The 22,403-nt window shown below is 45.7% G+C and overlaps 1 protein-coding gene across 9 annotated transcripts in view; it reads right to left on the bottom strand.

Moving 5' to 3' along the window:
• PPARA (peroxisome proliferator activated receptor alpha) overlaps nt 1-22,403 on the bottom strand; it is a 62,731-nt gene that overhangs the window by 21,572 nt on the left and 18,756 nt on the right. For 4 of the 9 annotated variants that reach the window (XM_037006772.2, XM_037006773.2, XM_017675588.3 and 1 more), the window contains exon 3: nt 1,626-1,875. In XM_037006772.2, coding sequence (XP_036862667.1) covers nt 1,626-1,833 — 208 coding nt within the window. In that variant the 5' untranslated portion in view covers nt 1,834-1,875. Of the gene's footprint in view, nt 1-1,625; nt 1,876-1,947; nt 1,969-3,727; nt 3,817-15,827; nt 15,942-22,403 lie in introns of those variants that run through there. The other 5 variants (XM_073214044.1, XM_073214046.1, XM_037006771.2 and 2 more) reach the window with 3 other exon arrangements.

Below are 22,403 nucleotides of genomic sequence, written 5' to 3'. Positions count from 1 at the left end.
GTGACTGGGCCAAGTCACCTAGTTTCTCTGAGTACTTCCATCTTTGTAAAACAATAACAATCTTTCTTACCCAAGTTTTATGAGGATTATGTAAGCCTTTGTACATGCTGCCGCCTTCTGCCAAGAACACTCTTCCCCACTGTTTTTATTTTTCTTGAAATATTTCAAACATACAGGAAAACACACAGTACAAGACCCACCACCCAGATGTACAAATGGTCACATTTTACCATGCCGCTTCATGTCGTGCTTTTAAAGTACAACCTAGAGAGCTGAAGGCCCGGAGGGACCCTTTCCCCAGCCCCTCTCCCATCTCTCAGGAGGTGGCCAAGAGCTGAGGGCTGGCACACACTTTGCAAAATGTGCGTGTCTATATCCACCAATGACATGCTACTCTGTTTGGTGTTTGACATGTTACGGGAACTGAATCATACTGAATATATCCTTAAAATTTGTTTTTATTCAATGTTTGCTTTTTAGATGGATTTGTTTTGTGGAGCTGATCAATTCTTCTAAATTACTATAAAGTTCCCACTGTAGGAAACTTTCACTATTCACGTTTCCATTGCTTCCCATTCTTCCCTGTCACAAATGTCGCTGCAGTGCACACACAATCACATACACGGCTGCAACACACAGACCTTTGTGCACATCTCCCCCTGGAACTGCTCCCAGTGGGCTTGCAGGGTCCCAGAGCGCAGGCGCTTTCACCCGCTCTCCCCACACAGGTTTCATCAGCGCACCCCTTCCCGCACAGTACAACTGCTCCCTTTCCTGCACCCACTGAAGTCAGTGCACACCCATGAAAATGAAAACCACCTCCCCGAGTGGGAATAAGCCAGAGAGAGCAGGGGGCGTGTGGGACATGCTCCAGCCAAGAGCAGCCCCAGGGGAGCCGTGGAGGGAAAGCACAGAGACGGATCAGCAAAGGCCGCACGGAGAACCCCACTATTCCATGCCAGAGCCGAAGACCAGACACGCCTCGTTACCAACCACAGGCTCCTCCTCCCGGCCGGTCCAGATCCAACTGTTTCGGCCCTGAACCAATCCCAGGCTGCCAAGGAACCTTGTGGGGTCAAGGGCACCCCAGATGGTGCTTCCTCAAAGCCAGGGTGCAGTCTATACCACGCTCTCCTGGGCTGGCTGAAGTGTGCCTAGGACGACGAACCGTCTCATGACTTCCTTCCCAACGATGGCTACCTGCGTGGACCCCACACTTCATTCCTTTGTGTCCACCTTGCCTGATACCTGATGGAGTCCTTTGTGCCATGTGAGATGTAGAGAGGTGTTTCATATACACTTTTAATAAAAAAGAGGCATTTTTACTGCAAAAGGAGCTTCTGCTTTGAAGAAATAGAAACACAGAATTATTTTGACACACGGCTGACTGCTTTATCTGGATTTCCAGCAACACTCAGTTTGTGAATAGCTTTTGACAGAAGGCACACTAGGAGACGTGAGATGAACCTAGGATGCTTCGAGGCCCAGGGGCCCGGGACATCGTGCTGTATTGTGTCCGAGGATTTCACTGCAGAAAGACGTGACTTCTTTCCCAGCCAATGAGAACAATTTTCTCTGTGGAAAAAACATTTCTAAATAAAGCTTTCGAGGAGCAGCACACTTACCGGTGATCACTGACCCATCTGATCCTGGGCCACTTCCTAAATATTGGTATTCTGTAAAACTAAAGCTTCCGGAACTGTCCTCGCCAATAGATTGAGAAATCTCTTGAATGTTTCCCATTTCTTGCAGGAATTCTTCAGATAACGGGCTTTCCAGATCATCAGGCTCAAGTGGGGAGAGGGGGCAAATTGGGCTTTCCGTGTCCACCATCTTGACCCAACGTTGCCAGTCACACTACGGAACTCCTACGAGCTGGGGGGAGAGAGAAGTGACGGGTGAGACACACACAGAACCATTCTTTCCTTTACTGAGGACATCACTTACCCGTGAAGATACGCCTGAACTCATAATCCAGAAAGTAACCGCTGACCATCGCTCCGCAGCCCAACTCTCGAGAAGCGCACTCAGACAACGGAAATCTTTCAACACAAACTGTTTACAGAATTAAAGCCACTCAGGCAGGAATCAGTCATTCGTTACGGAGTATGCACTCTTCACTGAGCTCAACCCACTGCATCTGCAGTGGACCCAAAGTCCCTGATTTCTTAGAACACCCCCACCAGTGGGGGTACAAGCAGCAGGCAGATGGACAAATACCCGTGCAGAATGTCTGGTGGCGATGCAGTAACCCAAGTGGCTGGGGGGACACTGCCTCACATGGGGAGACCGGAACCTGAGGAATGAGGGGGAGGGCTCTGCAGAGATGTCTTGGGGGAGAATGTTCCAGCAAAATGAACAGAAGTACGAAGGCCCCCGAGGGGAAGCAGGAAGGAGCAGGCCAGGGTGGTTCAGCTGAAAGGGGCGGGAAGGGCAGGAGGGACGGGTCAGCATGCACCCTGGGTGCAACATTGTATGTCCTCCTGGTACCCCTGGGGTAAGTCAGGTAGGTTTTCCTGGTAATAAATGCACCATGGAGTTTAAAAAGCCTGAACAGGTGAGTCCCCAACAGAGCTAGGCTGCAGCAGCCAACGGACAGAACGCAACCCAGTGGGTCCCACTGTGAGAGTGACTGTGTCCTGCTGAAATCCCCACGCTACCTGGGGCTTCAGAACGTGGCTGTCTTGGGAGATGAGGTCTTTAAAGAGGTGATGATGTTAAAATGAGGTCTTCAGACTGGGCCCGGACCCAATCTGACCAGTGTCCTTACAGAGAGGAGGAGACTTGGACACACACAAGACACAAGGGGTGTGTGCGTGGAGGGAAGGCCACCAGCACCCCAAGGAGTGAGGCCCCGGGAGAAACCAAAGCCACCGGCACTCCGATCTCGGGCCTCCAGACTCCAGAGCTGTGGGGACAAACGTCTCTGCTGGGCCCTGGTCTGCGGTCCTGGTCACTGCGGCCGCACACACAGCCACAGGCTCCAGCCAGCAGTGCACCCTGGTCTCCAGCTGGTTGGTATCATGCTCCTGCTTGAACATCTGCAACCTCTTTCCGTGACCTCCAGACCAGAGCCCCGTCTCCTCGGCACAAGGCTGGGGCCCTTAGGACATGTCTGCCACCTGACCTCACCCTTCCCTGTCCCCATGTCCCCACGGCAGTCAGAGTTCTGGGCTATGGCCTGCCCACTGCATGTTGGTGCCTTCACCTGGGGCCACGTGCCCGAGCTCCCTGGCATCTCTGTCTCCTGACGCCCTGGCTCCAGGTCCACCCCTGAGCCTGGCAGCCCTCACTGCCCAGTGAGGTCCAGGAGGTGACACTCAGCCTCTGTAACTGCTTTCCCCACAAAGTGTTCACAGAGAAGCCATAGCTCCCATCGTGGAGAGGACCAGGGGTGGGGGGCAGGCCCCCAGCGGCCCAGGTACTCCGCAAGGTGGCCACCGTCACGCTGTGGCCACAGACGCCAGGCTCTCCTGGCAGAGTGAGAATAATATTCCAAAGCAAACCCCTGGAATGTACTTGTGTAGAAACATGTTCACATTTCAGCCTTGTTTAAAGTAAAAAGCTTTAAGTGCAAAGACGATGGCATGTTTTGGCTCCCTTTAGAAATGAAAAATGGGTACAATGTACCCATTTTTGTGAAATCCACATCCCATGGTTGGAATTCTGACAGTAAGTTACCATAGCTGACAATAATGCACAAGGAAAAAATAAGAGAATCATTCACCTTTCATTAGATTTAGAAGATTTTCTCTATATTAGTGTAAATCAGGCTGTGAATCTGTGCATTTTTCCATCATATTATTCTTCACAGGTCTGAAGGAAGATTTTTTTAAACAGCAAACAAGAAAACAGGGTAAGCATTACTTAAAATACTTTTTCATCCCGAATACTAGATTCAAAATTGCTGTCACTAACTCGCTGTATTAACCACAAAGTTCAGCCTAATCAACATCAGAGAGCCAGGCAGGGTCAGTGCTGCCAACAGGGCTGTGACCACCTCTGTACCCCCACCACTTCCAGGCGCAGCAATGGAAAATGCACACAGACAGCGGCCTTTCATTCCCGCAAATATTCTATCTTCTAGCCTGGAGAATCAAAACAGGAGGAATTGATCTTTGACCATAAGATGATGCTCATTCCCCTGTCATTACATTCAGGGTGGTAGAATGTTTTGAGATCTTATCATTTCACTTTCTGCTTGCTTTTAAAGAGTACATGAGATTTATTTAGACAGATGTGGGTCTGTTAATGAAGAGCTAAGCAAGATAAAAATCCCTCGCAGAGTGAGGCAATACTGTCCTGAACTCTGGCCAGAGGGCTGGCTTTCACCAGGTCCCTGAAGGCACCGGCCCGTTCTCGCGTCCAGCCAGGGCAGATAAAGAGCGGTGCCCTTTGAACGCATCCCACGTCCTCGAGGGAGGGGGGCGGAGGTCGCAGGGCACACCGCGTCCCCTTCCCCGGGGTTTCCCAGTGTGCTCTGGCGCCTGCTCTCTCTGGTCACTATCGCTTCTGCTCAGGGAGCAGAAATACCACGGGAAGTCTCTGCCTCTGAGGTCCACCCAACACCGCCACTGGCCGGGTCACCGAGAAGGGCAACCCAGGCGCCAGCCACTGCTCCCTGTGCCCTGAGGGCTCTGGACGGACAGTGTAACAATCTCTTTTCTCTGCGGTCTGAGAAAATTTGGCCAAGGAGACAAACACAAACCGGCTCGGGCAGTGATTAAGAATGCAAACGGAGCTGAAATAGCCTTCAGTTTCCCAGCACAGAGACAGCTTCCTATAAGCCGTGACCCACGGCAAAGAGCAAAGGAATGGGGGGCCATGCAAGTGCTTTGCCCTCGCGCCCTGGCCGGTGATGTTCTGTGATCCCGTCCCTCCTGCCTCGGCCCAGATCCGCCGGGCCCCAGATGCGCCTTGTCCTTCCACCCAACTTGAGTGGTGGAGCTGCAAGTGCGCAGCAGAAACCCACGTGACTGAAGCTCTATGTTTAGGTTTTAGGAGAACATTCATCAATCACAGTATTCCTTTGAGCTCTATGAAGCAGTGTACAAAGATATAGAACATTAAGAAAAAAAGAGACAAGAAAGAAAGGGGGAAGAATTTTATATTAACTGGTAACCTTGCACACTACCATACTTTCCAAATCACCGGCTCTTAGATGGCGTGAAACTTGGAAGCTATGCTAGATAGAAGGAGTTGTTCATGGCAAACGAGCTCTTCCTACGCGAAGCCAAGGAGGGCTCAGCACCCCGTCCTGTGGGTCCCCACAGCTCCCCGAGCCCACTTCTGATTGAGGCCTGGCTGTACGCAGCGTTGGAAACTTTTCTGTCTGTCTCCCCCCAGACTGTATGTTTCTTGAGGGCAGGGAATGTATTTTGCTAGTCTTTGTATCCAGGCTTCTAGCAGAATTCCTACTATGCAGCAGGTGTCCCATTCTCTCTCTAGCGCTTGGTTACGCCTGGCACAGATACTCACGAAGCACTGACTCCACCAGCAACTAGGAGAGGGGGAACTCGCGCTGCTCGTGTCAGCACCTGCAGCCTGCCATCGCCCGGATGGCAAAACGGCACGCACACGACCAGAGACGGCCTAACATCTCCAGAACAGGAGCCACAGGGGTTCTACCTGGGGAAGGGATCAATGTGCGCAGTGAATTATGGTCACAGGGATTTAACGGCAGAGCAGGTAAGGGGAAAAATGGAAGCAAAACAGAGAACAACAAAGTTCCCCACAGGCAGGAAAGAGCAGGCTTCCCGCAGGACAGGGACGTGGGACACAGAGGCGCTTGGTTATCAACCCTGAGTTCGAGGGCTGTGCCCAGGCCCTGGGCACGGGACTGACGCACAGTGGGCGCGCCATACAGACTGCTCAGTACAACTAAAGGCAGTACAGATGATCAGTCCGACTCTCTACCTTAGAGACAGAGAAGTGGGGAAATGCTCTGAACTAAAATATATCAGAGATTTCAAGAAAGAGTAAAGAAGTTTTATCATCTGATCAGAATAAAAGCCCAAGGGGAATTAATTATCAGCCCTCAAGGGTGCTACTGTGTCTGACCCACCTTTCATTCCTACATTATTGATGGAGTTTCTTGGACCTAGAAGGCCACATAACACTGCAATATTTTCTGAAATTAAGTGTTGAGTAACAGTAAATATATTCTGAAATTAAACATTAAACAACAGCTCAATACTGTCCCAACTACCACAACATTTTTATATGCTATGGGATCAGATACTTAAGAAAAAGCACAAATGGAACTTGGCTTGAATTTTCACACTCAGAACTTGTATTTGACACAAAAGGGTCCAGATAAACAGTTACAAACATTATTTTTACTTTGCTACTATTTATCTTTCTATAATCAACCCTAATTTATTGTATTGTGAAACCCTCTCAGATTATCACTTAATATTCATGCTTAATAATGCCACCTTAATGCTAAATTGTCTCATAAGACTACTGAGCGGTTGAAGGTAAAAGATGTAATTTTGGTCAAAAGTGTACCTTTCATGCAGCAGATGTGACAGCTATCAAGGAATTTTTCCATTTTCTACCAATTATAATTCACAATCTTGTCAGATTATTTATACTTTCTGGTGTGCTTTTTAGATATTACATTCAATATTTAGAAGCCTTTTTGCTCAATTTGTTGGGCTAGGATTTAAAACATTTCAAAATAAACAAAAGAATGCTAAAAAGCTCTCTGTATTGAAATGGGAACCCTCCTACACTGTTGGTGGGACTGTAAATTGGTGCAACCACTGTGGAAAGCAATATGGAGGTTCCTTAAAAAACCAAAAATAGAAATATCATTTGACCCAGTAATTCCACTCTTAGAAATTTATGTGAAGAAAACAAATCCCTGATTCAAAAAGACAGATGCACCCCTGCGTTTATCGCTGTACTTTTTGTAACAGCCAAGATATGAAAGCAAACTAACTATCCATCAATAGATGAATGGATAAAGATGTGGTACACAGACACAATGGAATATCATTCGGCCATAAAATAAAAAAGAAATCCTCCCATTTGCAACAACATGGTTGGATCTAGAGGGCATTATGCTCAATGAAATAAGCCAGGAGGAAAAAGACAAATACGGTATGATTTCACTTATTTATGGAATATACAAACAAAGCAACACAGAAGGAACAAAACAGCAGTAGAGTCACAGACATTGAGAAGGGACTAGTGGTCACCAAGGGGGAGGGGCTGAAGTGGGTGGCGGGGGAGAGTGAAGGGGATAAAGGGGCACAATAATTCACAATCACAATATAAGTAGGTCACAGGGACGGGAGTGCAGCATGGAGAATACAGTCAATGACTCTCTAACATCTTACTACACTGATAGATAGTAGCCACACTAGAGGGGGTGAGGACTTAAGAACATCGGTAACTGGTGAAACATTGTGTTGTATATTTGAAACCAACATAAGATTGTATATCAATGATACTTAAATAAAAAACATACATCAATTAAAAAGAAGAGAGCGCTGATTCAAGACAGTATAGAAATATCTGATAGAACACCGAGGCAAACAATATAGAAATTAATATGATCAAACTAAATCAACTGCTTTATAAACTTTGTATTTTTATATAATTCATATCATATAAATGAACACTACACTGTCCAAAAAAAGCCCTCTGTACCTTCATCTGGAATCAGAAGTTCATCAAAATAGGTTAATCATTACCATCTCCATAATGATTAACATGCTCACAAACTAAGTATAAAAAATGCCTATGGAAACACTTTTAACACAGACCAGAAGTACCAGAGGATAATAACAAGGGGAAAGATACCAGTGTCTACATATTTCAATGAATTAAATCAAACACATTATGAATAATTTGCACGTCACAAAGGTTTAACTACAGATATCCAGATATTTCTGAACAACCCCTAAGGCACTGAAATTTTGTGACCAAAAGAATCTGGCATGTGAAGAAGGGTGACAAGCCCAATGTGGCACAAAGAGGAGCTGCCCACCTCCATACCTCTACCTTCAAGGTGCAAGAAGAATGTTCCCAACCATTTCCAAGAAAATGCCCTCCAGTTTCACACAAAGTTCACGCTGTATGGCGTTTATTACTTCCGCTTCAAACCCAGCACTCCTCATTTTCCTGAAAATGGAGTTCCTGTTTTTACCTTTGTTGACAGTGATGTCCAAATAATTAAAGAAAAGTCACAACTTTTGGCACATTTTGTGTCAGTGGCAATGAAATCAGAGCAAGCAGAGAAGCTCGTTACCAGAGTCAAGTCGGTGGGCAGGGAATCTGTATTTACCACGCAGGAGCTTTGGTCCAAAGCTGGCGCAACCAGCAGCCATGGGGCTACACCGAAGCCTCCACTAGCCAGGAGACAGAGAAGCAGGGAGGATGGAGATCTGGCCAGTTACAGAGCCAAGGGGTGGCCTTCCAGAATGAGGGGGGCCCGCTGGCTTTGGGCAGAAATACGTCAGACACACGATAGGCAAAGTCTGAGGCTGAGCCTTCATTCTCAGAGTTGAGCTGACGGCCGCCTTTGGGACGGGAGACTGCGTTTAATGAACTTCATGAAATGGGAACATCTGCCTGAGCCAGGGACTGCGCTCAACGTGGGAGAACCTCAGCCTCAGAGGGACCCAGCGCCCGCCCCGGCCGGGATGCAGGATAGGGAGGGAGGGAGGGAGGGAGGGAAAAGGGACGGGAATATCCATCGGGCACCCCCGCAAGCCAGGCCCTCGATAAACAACACGAATTGTTCTCTTTAATCTTTCCAATACCGGGGCAGGGTAGGCAGCATTGGGCCCATTTACAGAGGAGAAAATGCAGAGGTTCAGGGAGTAAAGAATGTGTCTCAAAGACAGAAAAGAATGATCACAGATGCAAGAAGAGGGCTGTGCTGTGGGGGACCCAGGTCCTGTAAAGGAGGGCACCCTGAGCTGAACCCTAAAAGGTAACTAGAAAGAAATGCAGCAAAAAAAGAAAAAGAAAAAAGCCCAAGAAAAGGGAACAAGCAGTCCGTGTGCATACGTGACCTGCATAAGTTCTAGAATGAATGGGCAACCCACACGGAGGTTGTGTCAGTTACCTTTACTGCAAAACCCAGTGGCTTAAAACCGCCACCTTACTTGCTCACAGTCCCAGCCTGCAAGTGTGGGCCGGGCTCAGCTGGGGGAACCTTCTGGAGTCACTGGTACGGCTGAGGTCTGTGGCGGCTCAGCCAGGGCAGGACGGTCGTGGAGGTCAGCGCTGGCTGCTGGCCAGACCTGTGTCACCCTGAGGCCTTCGTCCTCACAGAGGCCGGCCCAGGCTGCTCCGGAGGAGGCAGCTTTCCAGGAAGGAGGGCAGAAACTGAATGGCCTCACTTGTAAAGGGTGCAGCATCACCTATGCCACGTTCTGGGGGCCGGAGCAAGTCACAAGGCAAGCTGAGGTCCAAGGGATGGGGAAATGAGCCCTATCTCTGATGGGGGAGCCTCGAGAATGTGTGACCATGTTTGATGGAGCACAAGGGAGAGGCGGCCATGGAGAGCCTGCAGGTGCAAGAGAGACCGGCGCTGCCAGCCATGCTGCCAAGGAGTGTGCACTTTACCCTCTGTGCCGGGAGGACTGTGGAGGCTGTGGGGCGGGATGTGGGGTGGTAAGATCTGCATGAGGATGGGTCTGGCAGCAGGGTGGCACCTAGATCTCAAGGAGAGGAGAGGAAAAGTGAAAGACTCCCCATGAGGCTGTTGTGACCATCTCCGTAAGAGGTGACAGTGCCTAGGTTGCTGACACAGAGAGGCGAGAAGACTCGGAGTTGGGGGATCAGACGTGGGCCAGAGTCAGGAGAAGCTGACGCTCTGGCCTAGCTAACAGGGCGGGCGAGGTGACATCCACAGCTGGAACAGAAAGAGAGGAGGTTTCCGGGGCTGCGGGTGTGGGAGGGGAAAGGGGTCGGGCGCAAGCCGTGTTTCGGGTGCCTGAGGGCCATGTGGGTGTGGCCGGTCACCCTGAGTTCCTCCCCTGGGAAGGTGCCCATAGCTGACGGTGTCCGTCTCCTCCAGCGTTCAGCAGCAGCATCTAGGGAGGGTGCAGGTCCTGTCCTGGGGGCGGGCCGGGCTATGTGTGACCTTCAATACCTCACTGCTCTTCCTGGAACCTCAGCTTCCATAACTGTAAACTGGGGCTAATAACAGCCAAACAGCAGGTTGTTCTGCGTGTTTGTGGGGCAATGGGCACGTGGCAGTGCACCTTCCTCCTCCCTTACTGGGAATCCCTGCTCCCCACCCCTTCCCCGTGCCTTTCTCCTTTAAGCCCCCTTCCTGGCTGGCCTTCCCTAAGTGACGCTGTCCCCAGAAGCAACTCAAGCGCACGCCCATATTGCACAGACACCTGTGAATGCACTGAGCTGAACCACCAGGGCACGGGGCAGACGCTGCAAGTGACTAAGGACAAAGGTCTCGGGCGTATGCAGGCCTTCACGTCACTTAAACAAAGGCAATATGAAGCCAATTACTCAGGCTGACTGGTAGCATCCAGCCTGGGCATATATTTCTCTACTCCAGTCTTACGGCATCTGAATTCTCAGACAAATGTACAGGACTAGTTTGCAGGAAAGAGGAAGGTGCCTTTCCTCTTTACCTCTGACTTCCAGAGGTGACTTAGCCAAAGTGCTCACGACCAGGGGTAATCAAGTAGAAAGATTATTACTTTGGATGTCATTCTGTATCCTGGAGGTTTGCTCTGGTTTTGTGACTTCGAGGAGGTGATAAAAAGATATGTCCATTTTTAAACCTTCCCTTGAACTTTCTCCTTTGGTTTTTAGATTAAGCCAGGGGTGCTGCATTTTGCCAGGAGACAAGTCCTAAAGGTGCCCCCACTTCAGAGTCTGGGGAAGCAGCCCTGAGAGTGCAGAAAGGGGTCAAGGGCAGAGTTCTGAGACCAGGGAACTCCGAGGTGAAATGCTTCTTGCTCTTTGTGAAGGCACGGGAAACGGTAAACACCAGAAGCCTCTGAGGAGGGCAAGCCCTCCCGCCATGTTCTGAGTGCCCAGGGCACCTGTCCACAGAACCGGCTGGGAATTCATCACCAGCCCATCTATAAACACACTCAGAATAACCAGCTCACCAATATGGTTCAACTTGTTGTGAAGTGAGAACCATTTCTATGACAATTCCATAAATAACACTAAGTTCAAGGTCGGTAAATGTGTGCCAAGGTCTTGGATATTTTCTGCCTTTCAGCTTTTCCTACTTAACTGAGAGGGACACCTGCTTGTTCTCATTCTGTGTTCTGCTCCATGGCAAATTAGACAAAAGTACTAAAAGAGCCCAAATCTGGGATATCCAATATAGTATTTTCATACATAATATTCCATAAGGATAAGGAGAACAGAGAAGGAAACACCTCAACACCCAGTATTATAATTCTACTCCTACGGTCACCAAGCAACTGCTCTCCTCAGCGTCGGTGGCCTGGGTGTGGCCTGCAGTGGGCATTCTGGGGGGACAGCTGGCCCTTACTCAAGGCGCTCCAGAGCACCTGAGCAGGGGGAGAATAAACATGCTGGCCAGTAGCCACCCCACAGACAGACGACTTCCTGGTGGCGAGGACCGTGGAGGGAGAGACCTCAGAGAAGCCCGCGACACTCAGAGGACATGGGAGCGAAGCTTCGCAGGATCGTTTTTCAATTCAAATCCTCCCCTCAGCCCCGAGGTGAGGAAGTGCAGGCTCTGGGGTCAGTCTAAACTGCTGACACAAAACTGCTCTGAGTTGTGTAATATTGAGCAAATTTACTCAGTTTCTAAGCCTCCATTTCCTTATCTATAGGGAGGTGGACTTCGAGACCAAGTGGTGAATCATAAGCACTTAATATCACTCTTTCCTGAATTTCCTCTGAAACCACAGCAAAAAGATTTTAAAAACAAGAACAGAAGCAAAAGCATGGATTCATGAAGACAGAAGAGCAGGCAGGAGACGAGGGCAGGCACAGCCGGTGGCGGGCAGCAGATGGATGACCCAGACAGACCGGGGAGAGCAGCGGGCAGGCCGGCCTGGCAGAGGCGCGTGTTCCTGGGTCACTGAACTCGGGAGGGGCGCAGGCCGCGGGGCTGCACCTGAAACAGCCGGCTGAGGGGGCGCTGGGCAGACCTGGGAGGAGACGGGGACCCCAGAGTGCGGGCTCAGCGGGCTCCGCCTCGGGGGACTCCCATCCAGCTGCCCCTCCCCGGCCCACTGCCCCTCCACAGGGCACTGAAGGGCTGGTCTGGGAAGCTAACAAGGCCCTCCGGACCCCCCGGCCAGCACAGCAGCCCGAGCCCACCCCAGCCTGACTCTACTGGGAGGCCCAAAGGGACTGATGGCCTGGCCCCGGGCCTGTTCCTTGTGCCTCCCTGTTACATAGAAGCAGACGACCCCAGTGCCCGACATCTGGGGGCCTGGAATGTGAGGGGAAGAGAGCTGACAGTACAGCAAAGTCAGCTTGGAGGCCCCAATTTACAGGAGGAAGAATGCTGCGAAACTGGGGAACATCACTTGTGGCCTCGGGGAGATGGGACCTGCACTCACGAAGACAGAGGACTGGGCCTCCGGAAGGAACCAAACCTCCCTTGGGAACTAAAGACATGGTCACGAACTTAATAAAAGGGTCGGAAAGTAGAGGCCGTCATCTCTGAGAAAGAAAAGTGGGAAACAGTGGCAGAGAGAGAGGAAAGTGAGGAGCCCCGGCCAGGAGTCCGGGGAGGCTCAGCCCGCGGCAGGGGTCCCATGGCAGGGGCAGGAGACGGGGGCAAGGAAACCAGCAGATGACCCCGGGAACCTCTTCCAGACACCAAGGCCACGGTTTCCAAGCTGAAAAGTCCACCAGGTTCCCGACAGAATGGAGGAGGGCAGGCCCCCAGTCAAGGCAGGCCACTGGGAATCCCAGACATACTGGGGACAAAGAGAGGGTCCCACAGGATGCCACAGGCTCTGAGGGGAAAACGAGTCGCAGGCAAAGGATCAGAACGCTCTTGGGTTTCTCCACAGAAGCACTGGAGGCAAAAGACAAGGGGCAACACCTTTAAAAAGGTGAAGGACGGTCACCTCCAACTCAGAACTAAATATTCAGATAAACCTCCCATCGGGTGGGTGGGAAGAAAAGTTCCTTTTTAGTGCGCTCATGGTGTCTCTGAGACTCTGGAATCTCTCCCCCTGTGATACTGGGTTCTTAACCTCATGTCGGGAGTAATCATTGGTGAGTGTGGGTTTTACAGTCACAGAATGTAACCCAGGCACCTTTCCTAGACGCCTCCCTTGCAGCAGTGCTCAAAGTCCCTTGTACTTCATTTAGACCTGTCGTCACACTCCCGCAGACCTCTGCGGGCCGACTTCAGGACCTCCTCATCCTCAGCTGCTGTTCAGAAACAACACGGCTCTCCATGAGACTCATGATGCTGACGCAGAATCCACCCCGTGCCAAGCACATATTAACACCAGCCTTACACCAAGCCCACAAGGTAGACACTACCGATGTGTTTACTTCACAGAGAAGGAAACTCAATCACAAGGTGGTTAAAGTAATGGGCCGGGGTCACAGAACCAGGGGAGCTGTGGTGTGAGCCCAGCTAGGCAGCCTCCTTCCTCTCCTAGCTGGCACGTGACAACCTTCTGTAGGTTCCAGGCCTCATGCCCCCTGGCACTAATGCTTCACAGCTTTCCAGCCAACCGTCAGCGATGCAGAGCTCTCTAATTAACTTTTGATTACCTGACTGTTGTTCTTCCTGAGTTTATCTATGTTAAAAGTTCACATTCCGTTGTGTGAATATGATTCTTTGCTAGAATCTGTGGTTTAGAGGTGAGAAAAAAAACAACAGTATTACAAAGACTGGAGGTTTAAACTAACTCCCAGTTGAATGTGAGGGCTACTGGAATTCCCAGCACCTGGGCTGTTAAACGTTGCATATTTCCTGGAGAACCGACTGCAGTTCAGCAGATGGAGTCACTGAAGCTGCGCCACCTGAGCCCTAAGTCAAGACCTCACAGCCAAGGCTCACGATGACCCAATAGTTTCATTTTTTTTAAAAAACTGGCTTTATTGACATATGACTGGCATACAATAATCTGTGCATATTTAAAGCATACAATTTGTTGAGTTTTAACATATGTCTACACCTGCAGAACTCCCATTCCAACCAAGAGAGTGATCATCCATCACCCCCAGTGTCTCCTCATGCTCACAGGTAACCCCCCATCTGGCCACTCCAAGCCCCCATCCCCACTGATCTTTCTGCTGCTACACATGAGTTTGCATTTTCTAGAGTTTTATGTGAATAGAATCATGCAGTGTACACTCATTTTTGTCTGACTTCTTTCACTCAGCATCATTAGATTCTGAGACTCATCCATGTAATCCTGCACATCAATAGTTCATGGCTCTTTGTGGCAAACTGATATGCCAGCACGTGGATAACCACAGTTTGATTCTCCATTGACCTGTTGCTGGATATCTGAACTGTTTCCAATTTTTGGCTGTGGCAACTAAAGCCGCTATAAACCTTCATGTCCCAGTCTCTGCGTGGACACATGCTTTCTTTTCTCTTGGCTAAATACTAAGTATGGGGTTGCTGGATCATACGGTAGGTGTTCAACTTTTTACGAAACTGCCAACCTGTTTCTCAAACTGTTTGTATCATTTCACATTCCCACCAGCAGCGCATGAGAGTTCCAGTTCATTCACTTCAAGGCCGACATCAGTATGCTCAACCACTTTAACTTCACCATTCTGATGGGCATGTCGTGATGTCATAGTCCCACTGCGAACGCTGTAAACATTAGCACAGGACTGCGCTTCCTGGTGAGGACTGATGTTGAGTATTTTCATGCTGCTATCCATACATTTTGGGTAAAGTGTTCAAATCTCTTGCCTGTTTTAAAAATTGGGTTGTTTTATTATAGGTGGATTTTCAGAGTTTTTTTCCTGTATTCAAGATACAAGTCCTTTATCAGATTTATGCTTTACAAAGATTTCTTCTCTGTCTGTAATTTGTGTTTTCATTCTCCTAAAGTTATCTTTTGAAAGCAAGAATTTCTTCTGAGGAAGTCCAATTTGCCCATTTTTTTCTTTTATGCATTATGCTATTGGCATATCTCTGAAATCTCTGCCTCACCAGAGGCAGAAAGATTTTATCTTGTGTTTCTTTTAGCAGTTTCATAGTTTTAAGTTTTACATTTAGTTCTATGATTGATTTTGAGTTAATTTGTGCATATGGTATGAGGGACAGATTAAAGTTCATTTTGGGCATAAGGATAACCAATTGTGCTGGCACAATTTGTTGAAAAGATGGTCCTTTCTCCACTGAACTGCCTTTGCACCTTTGTAAAAAATCAGTTTTTTTTATTAGTAGTGAACATGGAATTTTATCAAATGTTTTTTCTGTATCTATTGAAATGATCATAAAGCTTTTCTTTTTCAATCCATTAATATGATTAACTCATTGATTTTTTTACTGTTAAACCATCTTTGCATTCCTGGGCTGAACCCCACTTGCTAATGATATAATATTTTTATTATATATTGTTGAACTCAATGTCCTAAAATTTTGCACCTGTGTTCACAAGGGATTATTGGTATTCAGTCTTGCTCACTTGTAATGACTGTCTAGTTTTGGTATCATATGATGCTGGCCTCATAGAACAAATTGCAAAGTACTCTCACCTCTTCAATCTGCTGGAAGATTTCATGTAGAACTGGTACTATTTTATTCCTTAGATATTTTGTAAAATCTACCAGTAAAGCCACGTGAGCCTGGGATTTCTTTGTGGGAAGGTTTTCAACTACAAATTCTATTTTTTAAATAGATGTATGAGCTTTACCTCTAAGATCAGGAACAAGACAGGGATGCCCACTCTCCCTGCTTTTATTCAACACAGTCCTGGAGGTCCCGGCCATGGCAGTCAGACAACACAAAGAAATACGAGGCATCCAGACTGGCAAGGAAGAAGTCAAACTGTCACTGTTTGCAGATGACATGATATTGTACATAAAAAACCTTAAAGAATCTGCTCCCAAACTACTAGAACTAATATTTGAATTCAGCAAAGTTGCAGGATACAAAATTAATACACAGAAATCTGTTGCATTCCTATACACTAACAATGAACTAGCAGAAAGAGAACTCAGGAAAACAATTCCATTCACAATTGCATCAAAAAGAATAAAATACCTAGGAATAAACCTAACCAAAGAAGTGAAAGACCTATACCCTGAAAACTACAAGATACTCCTAAGAGAAATTAAAGAGGACATTAATAAATGGAAATTTATCCCATGCTCTTGGGTAGGAAGAATTAATATTGTCAAAATGGCTGTCCTGCCTAAAGAATCTACAGATTCAATGGAATCCCTAAAAAAATGCCAACAGCATTCTTCAATGAACTGGAACAAACAGTTCTAAAATTCATATGGAACCACAAAAGACCCCGAATAGCCAAAGCAATCCTGAGAAGGAAGAATAAAGTAGGGGGTATCTCGCTTCCCAACTTCAAGCTCTACTACAAAGCCACAGTAATCAAGACAATTTGGTACTGGCACAAGAACAGACCTATAGACCAGTGGAACAGAATAGAGAGTCCAGATATCAACCCAAGCATATATGGTCAATTAATATAGGATAAAGGAGCCATGGATATACAATGGGGAAATGACAGCCTCTTCAACAGCTGGTGTTGGCAAAACTGGACAGCTACATGCAAGAGAATGAAACTGGATCACTGTCTAACCCCATACACAAAAGTAACTCAAAATGGATCAAAGACCTGAATGTAAGTCATGAAACCATAAAACTCTTAGAAGAAAACATAGGCAAAACTCTCTTGAATATAAACATGAACAACTTCATGAACATATCTCCCTGGGCAAGGGAAACAAAAGCAAAAATGAACAAGTGGGACTATATCAAGCTGAAAAGCTTCTGTACAGCAAAGGACACCATCAGCAGAACAAAAAGGCATCCTATAGTATGGGAGAATATATTCAGAGATGACATATCTGATAAGGGGTTGACATCCAAAATATACAAAGACCTCACGCACCTCAACAAACAAAAAGCAAATAATCCAATTAAAAAATGGGCAGAGGAGCTGAATAGACAGTTCTCTAAAGAAGAAATTCAGATGGCCAACAGACACATGAAAAGATGCTCCACATCGCTAGTCATCAGAGAAATGCAAATTAAAACCACAGTGAGATATCACCTCACCCCAGTAAGGATGGCCACCATCCAAAAGACAAACAACAACAAATGTTGGCGAGGTTGTGGAGAAAGGGGAACCCTCCTACACTGCTGGTGGGAATGTAAATTAGTTCAACCATTGTGGAAAGCAGTATGGAGGTTCCTTAAAAAACTAAAAATAGAAATACCATTTGACCCAGGGATTCCACTCCTAGAAATTTACCCTAAGAATGCAGGAGCCTGGTTTCAAAAAGATATATGCACCCCTATGTTTATCGCAGCACTATTTATTATAGCCAAGAAATGAAAGCAACCTAAATGTCCATCAGTAGATGAATGGATAAAGAAGATGTGGTACATATACACAATGGAATATTATTCAGCCATAAGAAGAAAACAGATCCTACCATTTGTAACAACATGGGTGGAGCTAGAGGGTATTATGCTCAATGAAATAATCTGGGCAGAGAAAGACAAGTACCAAATGATTTCACTCATTTGTGGAGTATAAGAACAAAGAAAAAGTGAAGGAACAAAACAGCAGCAGACTCACAGAACCCAAGAATGGACTAACGGTTACCAAAGGGAAAGGGCCTGGGGAGGATGGGTGGGAAGGGAGGGACAAGGGGAAAATGGGGCATTACGATTAGCACACATAACGTAGCGGGGTCACGGGGAAGGCAGGATAGCACAGAGAAGACAAGTAGTGATTCTATAGCACCTTACTACGCTAATGGACAGAGACTGTAATGAGGTATGTGGGGGGGACTTGGTGATGGGGGTGGAATCTAGTAACCAGTGTTGCTCATGTAATTTTATATTAATGATACCAAAATAAAATAAACAAATAGATATATGGTCAGTCAGGTGACGTATTTCTTTTGGAATTCAGTTTTGCAAGTCTGTATACTTAATTTCTCCTTCGTCTGAGTTGTCAAATATATTAGCAGAACATTGTTTATAATATTCTCCTGTTACCCTTTTGATATCTGTAGTGATGTTGCATCTCTTCTTCCAGATAGTGGTATTTTGTCTTTTCTTTTTCTGAATCAGCCAGACTAGAGGTTTATTAATCTTATTTAGCTTCTCAAAGTATCAGCTCTGTGTTTCACTGACTTTATTGTGTTTTGGTTTTCTATTCATTGATTTCCAGTCTGATCCTCATTATTTCCTTTTTCCTGCTGGCATTGGATTTGCTCTTTTTTTTCTAGTTTCTTAAGGTCACTGATTTGAGTCTTTTCTTCTTTTCCAATATAGGTGTCCAGTGCTATAAATTTCCATTAAGTACTACTGTAATAGTATCCCACAAATTTCAGTATGTTGTTTTATTTTCATTCAGTCCAAAATATTTCCTAATTTCTTTTTTGGTTTCTTTATTGACCTGTGAGTTATTTGGAAGAATGTCACTTAATTTTAAATTATTTGGTGATTTTTTTTTCTTAGGCATGTTTATGTTGTTGATTTCTAATTTAATCCCATTACAGCCAGAGAATCTACTTTGTCTGACTTGAATCTTTTTCAATTTTAAACTTGGTTTATGGCCCAGAATATGGTGTATCTTGGTTAATGTTCTGTATCTATACGTAAGTGTCAATTAGATCAAGCCGGCTACTCAAATCTTCTATATCCGTGCTGTTACTCCCTACATTTGTTCTATGAATTATCTCATACAATTGTGAATTTGTCTATTTCTCCTTGCAGTTCTATGAGTTTTTGACTCATATACTTCAAGTCTCTGTTATTAGATGCATAAACTTTTAGGATTGCTAAATATTCTCAGTGAATTGACCTCACTAGCTCTTCAGTATTTTTTCTGTTCCTTATTTTTTCCCCCAGGGCCTCTGATTACACACATATTAGGCTGCTGTGGTTTCACATTTCTCTGATACTGTTTTCATTTTCTCAATTTATTTTTCTCTGTGTGTATCATTTTACTTTCTAGTGCTAGTGTTCAAGTCCACTAATCTTTTCTTCTGCAATATCTAATCTGCTGTTAATCCTATCACCACATTTTTAATCTGGTGACACTTTTAATCTCAGACACTGTGTTTTTAATCTCAGACACTGTAGTTTTTAGTGTAGAAGTTGCATTTGTGTCCTCTGTTATGCTACTTAACTTTTTGAAGATCTAAAATACAGTCTTAAGAACTATTTTAATGTACTTTCTGCTAAGTCTAGTATCGGTGTCAGTTCTGGGTAGGTTTCCATTCAGCGACTTTTCCCCTCATTGTGGGTCTTCTTTTCCTACGTCCTTGCATGTGTAATAATCTTTGATTAGATGTCAGGTATGGTGATTGTCCCTTGTTCAGTGATGAATAGTTCTGTATTCCTATAAACCTTCTTGGTCTTTGTTCTGGGACACAGTTACCTGGAAAAAGCCGTACCCTCTTGCACTGTATTTTTCATTTTGGAGACATGTGGGCAGGAGACCGCAGCAGTATGCGGTCTAGCGTAATCATTCCTCACCACGAAGGCGAGATCCTTTGGAGGCCTCTACCCGATTCCCTTTGAAGTATGAGGTTTTCAGACTGGCAGGTGACACAGGCACTATTCCCCTCCCCGGGTGAGTGCCAGGCACTATTCCTGGCCGGGTGTGAGTGCCGGGCACTGTTCCCTCAAATCTCTCAGATGCTTCTTTTCCTGGCCTCAAGCAGTTTTTCTCACATGCATGCACCAATCAGGACTTCAGGTCTGTGGAGTTCTCTCTAGGTACGGCTTTCTCGTCTGGTGCTCAGCTGGGGATCTCCACACACTTGGGCCTCTCACAGCTCTCAGCAACTCCTCCTCAATAAGAGAGGGTGCCATGCTCTTCTTGGGGTCCCCCTCCCTGCACCACAGTCTGTCAGCTCTCAAGTTATACCTCTCACCTTGATTGTTTCTGCCTCACAACAACAGTGCCATCCATTGCCTGATGTCTAGTGTCTTAAAAAGCACTGCTTCAATATCTTTGTCTGGAGTGTTGCTTGTTTCAGGCAGGAGAGTAAATCAGTCCATTATTCCCTCTTGGACGAAGGAGCCAATCATTTTTACACACATAGAGTAAGCTGGTTACAGGCACAGCTGATATTTCTCAATCTTTTAAAATCCATGTTCCCTTCTGATAAATAGGAATATGGCATATTCTCCTTTAATGTTGTTTTCAATTTCAACGTAAGTGAACTACTAAACTATACTTTTAAAATCCACCCTCTCTTCAGAGATCCTGTTAAATGTCCCTCCTTATGTACCTGAGATGCTGATCCTTGGTTACAAACCTGATATCTTGATACAAATTCTTGGCCATATACCCACAACTTTAATTCACGCCTTGGGTGTCCTCCTGAGACTGCTGTACTTCCTTGGGTAGATACTCAAAATCTGATATATCTGCTTGGATTTACATCTGAGACCTGACTCAGTTCCTGTGCCTGTGCCCAGAGTTCTGAAATACCTCCTTTCCCTCACACATACTCAAATCCCTGCTTAAACTCAACACTGAGAGCCACCCAAAATCCGTATTTATCAACAGCACATATGGTTTGATTGTTCAGAGTTCATTTTGAATCTTGGAGGGAATGATGCTATCAAATTTTCAATAAACAATACAAGACTGCTGTCAGTTCTCACATAATGTTATGATCAGTGAATGCTGAATAAAAGGAAAGGAAGACCACTAGAAGGCCATTTTACAGATTATTCTTAAATGTACTTGAAGGGATCATAAAATGATAGGAGGATTCATCCACTAGGAAGACAGGACAATCCTAAATACATATGCACCGAATAATAAAGCCTCAAAACGCAAGAAGCAAAAACTGGAAGGAAGGAGAAATAGATGCGTGACCATTACATCTGGGACTTCAACCTGCCTCTTAGCAACTAATAGAATCAATAGAGAGAAAGTCAGCAAGGTTATAGATGATCTGAGCAGCAGGGGTGACCAACAGGACCTAAGTGACACAAACAGACACTCCAGGCAACAACAGGCGAATACGCTTTTTTTCAAGCACCCGTGAAATGAACATTCACCAAGAAAGATCATGTCTTGGGCCATTAAACAAACTTCAACAAATTTAAAAGAACTGAAACCTTATAGTGTGTATTTTCTAATCACAACAGAAACAAACTAGAAATTAATAACAGAATGACAACAGGAAAATCTCTAATTATCATACTTTCAAATAAAATGTGGGTCAAGAGGAAATCCAAAGGAAATTTAAAAAACACAGAACTGGATGAAAATAGAAATACAACATATCAAAATATGTAGGATGAAGCAAGAGCAGTGATCACAGGGATATTTATAGCATTAAATGCTTACAGTTGAGAAGATGAAAGGCCTTAAATCAATAATCTATGTTCCTATGTCAAGAAACTAGAAAAATAATAGCAAAATAAACCCAGAGGTACAATCCCTAAAAGGAAAAGTTGATAAATTGGGCCTCATCACATTAAAAATGGTCTGTAAAAGACTTTATGAAGAAACTAAAAAGACAAGTAGAGTGTGTGTGGCAATATTTGCAAATCACACACCTGACAAAGGACAAGTATCTTGAATATGTAAAGAAATTTCAAAACTAAATAAAAGAAAACCAAAGATCCAATTAGAAAATAGCAAAAGACTTGAAGAGACATTTTACCAAAGAGGATATACAGAAGACAAAATAATCACATGAAACGATGTTCCACATCATTGGCCACAAGGGATTTCAGACAAAAACCACAATGAGATATCACTGCACACCTACTGAAACTGCTAAAATAGAAAATAGCAAAGGCTGGTGAGGATGCAGACAAACAGAATTGCTCAGACATCACTGGTGGGAACATAAAACAGTGTAGCCACTCTAGGAAACAGTTGGGTGGTTTCTTATAAAACTAAATATACTACATACGGCTGAGCAATTGTCCTCTTGAGCGTTCATCCCAGTGAAATGAAAGCTTACATTCACGCAAAAACCTGTACACACACCAAAAGCACCATTAAAAAAATTAATTGGAAATCAACATTTAAAATTGGGGACTTTATCAACACTGCCATCAAGAAAGTGAAAGACAGCTGGGAGAAAATATTTGTAAGTCACATGTAAGACATTTGTATCCAGAGCATATAAAGAACTCTTACAACTCAGCAATAAAAGACAAATATCCCAAATGAAAAGTGGGCAGAGGATTTAAATAGACAGTCTTCCAAAGAAGATACACAAATGGCCACTAGTCACATGAAAAGCTGCTTGAT

This window comes from Manis javanica, chromosome 10, assembly GCF_040802235.1.
Source record: "Manis javanica isolate MJ-LG chromosome 10, MJ_LKY, whole genome shotgun sequence".
Lineage (NCBI taxonomy): Eukaryota > Metazoa > Chordata > Mammalia > Pholidota > Manidae > Manis > Manis javanica.
The sequence above is the reverse complement of the archived record's forward strand: the minus strand, read 5'-3'. Positions and strand labels throughout refer to the sequence as shown.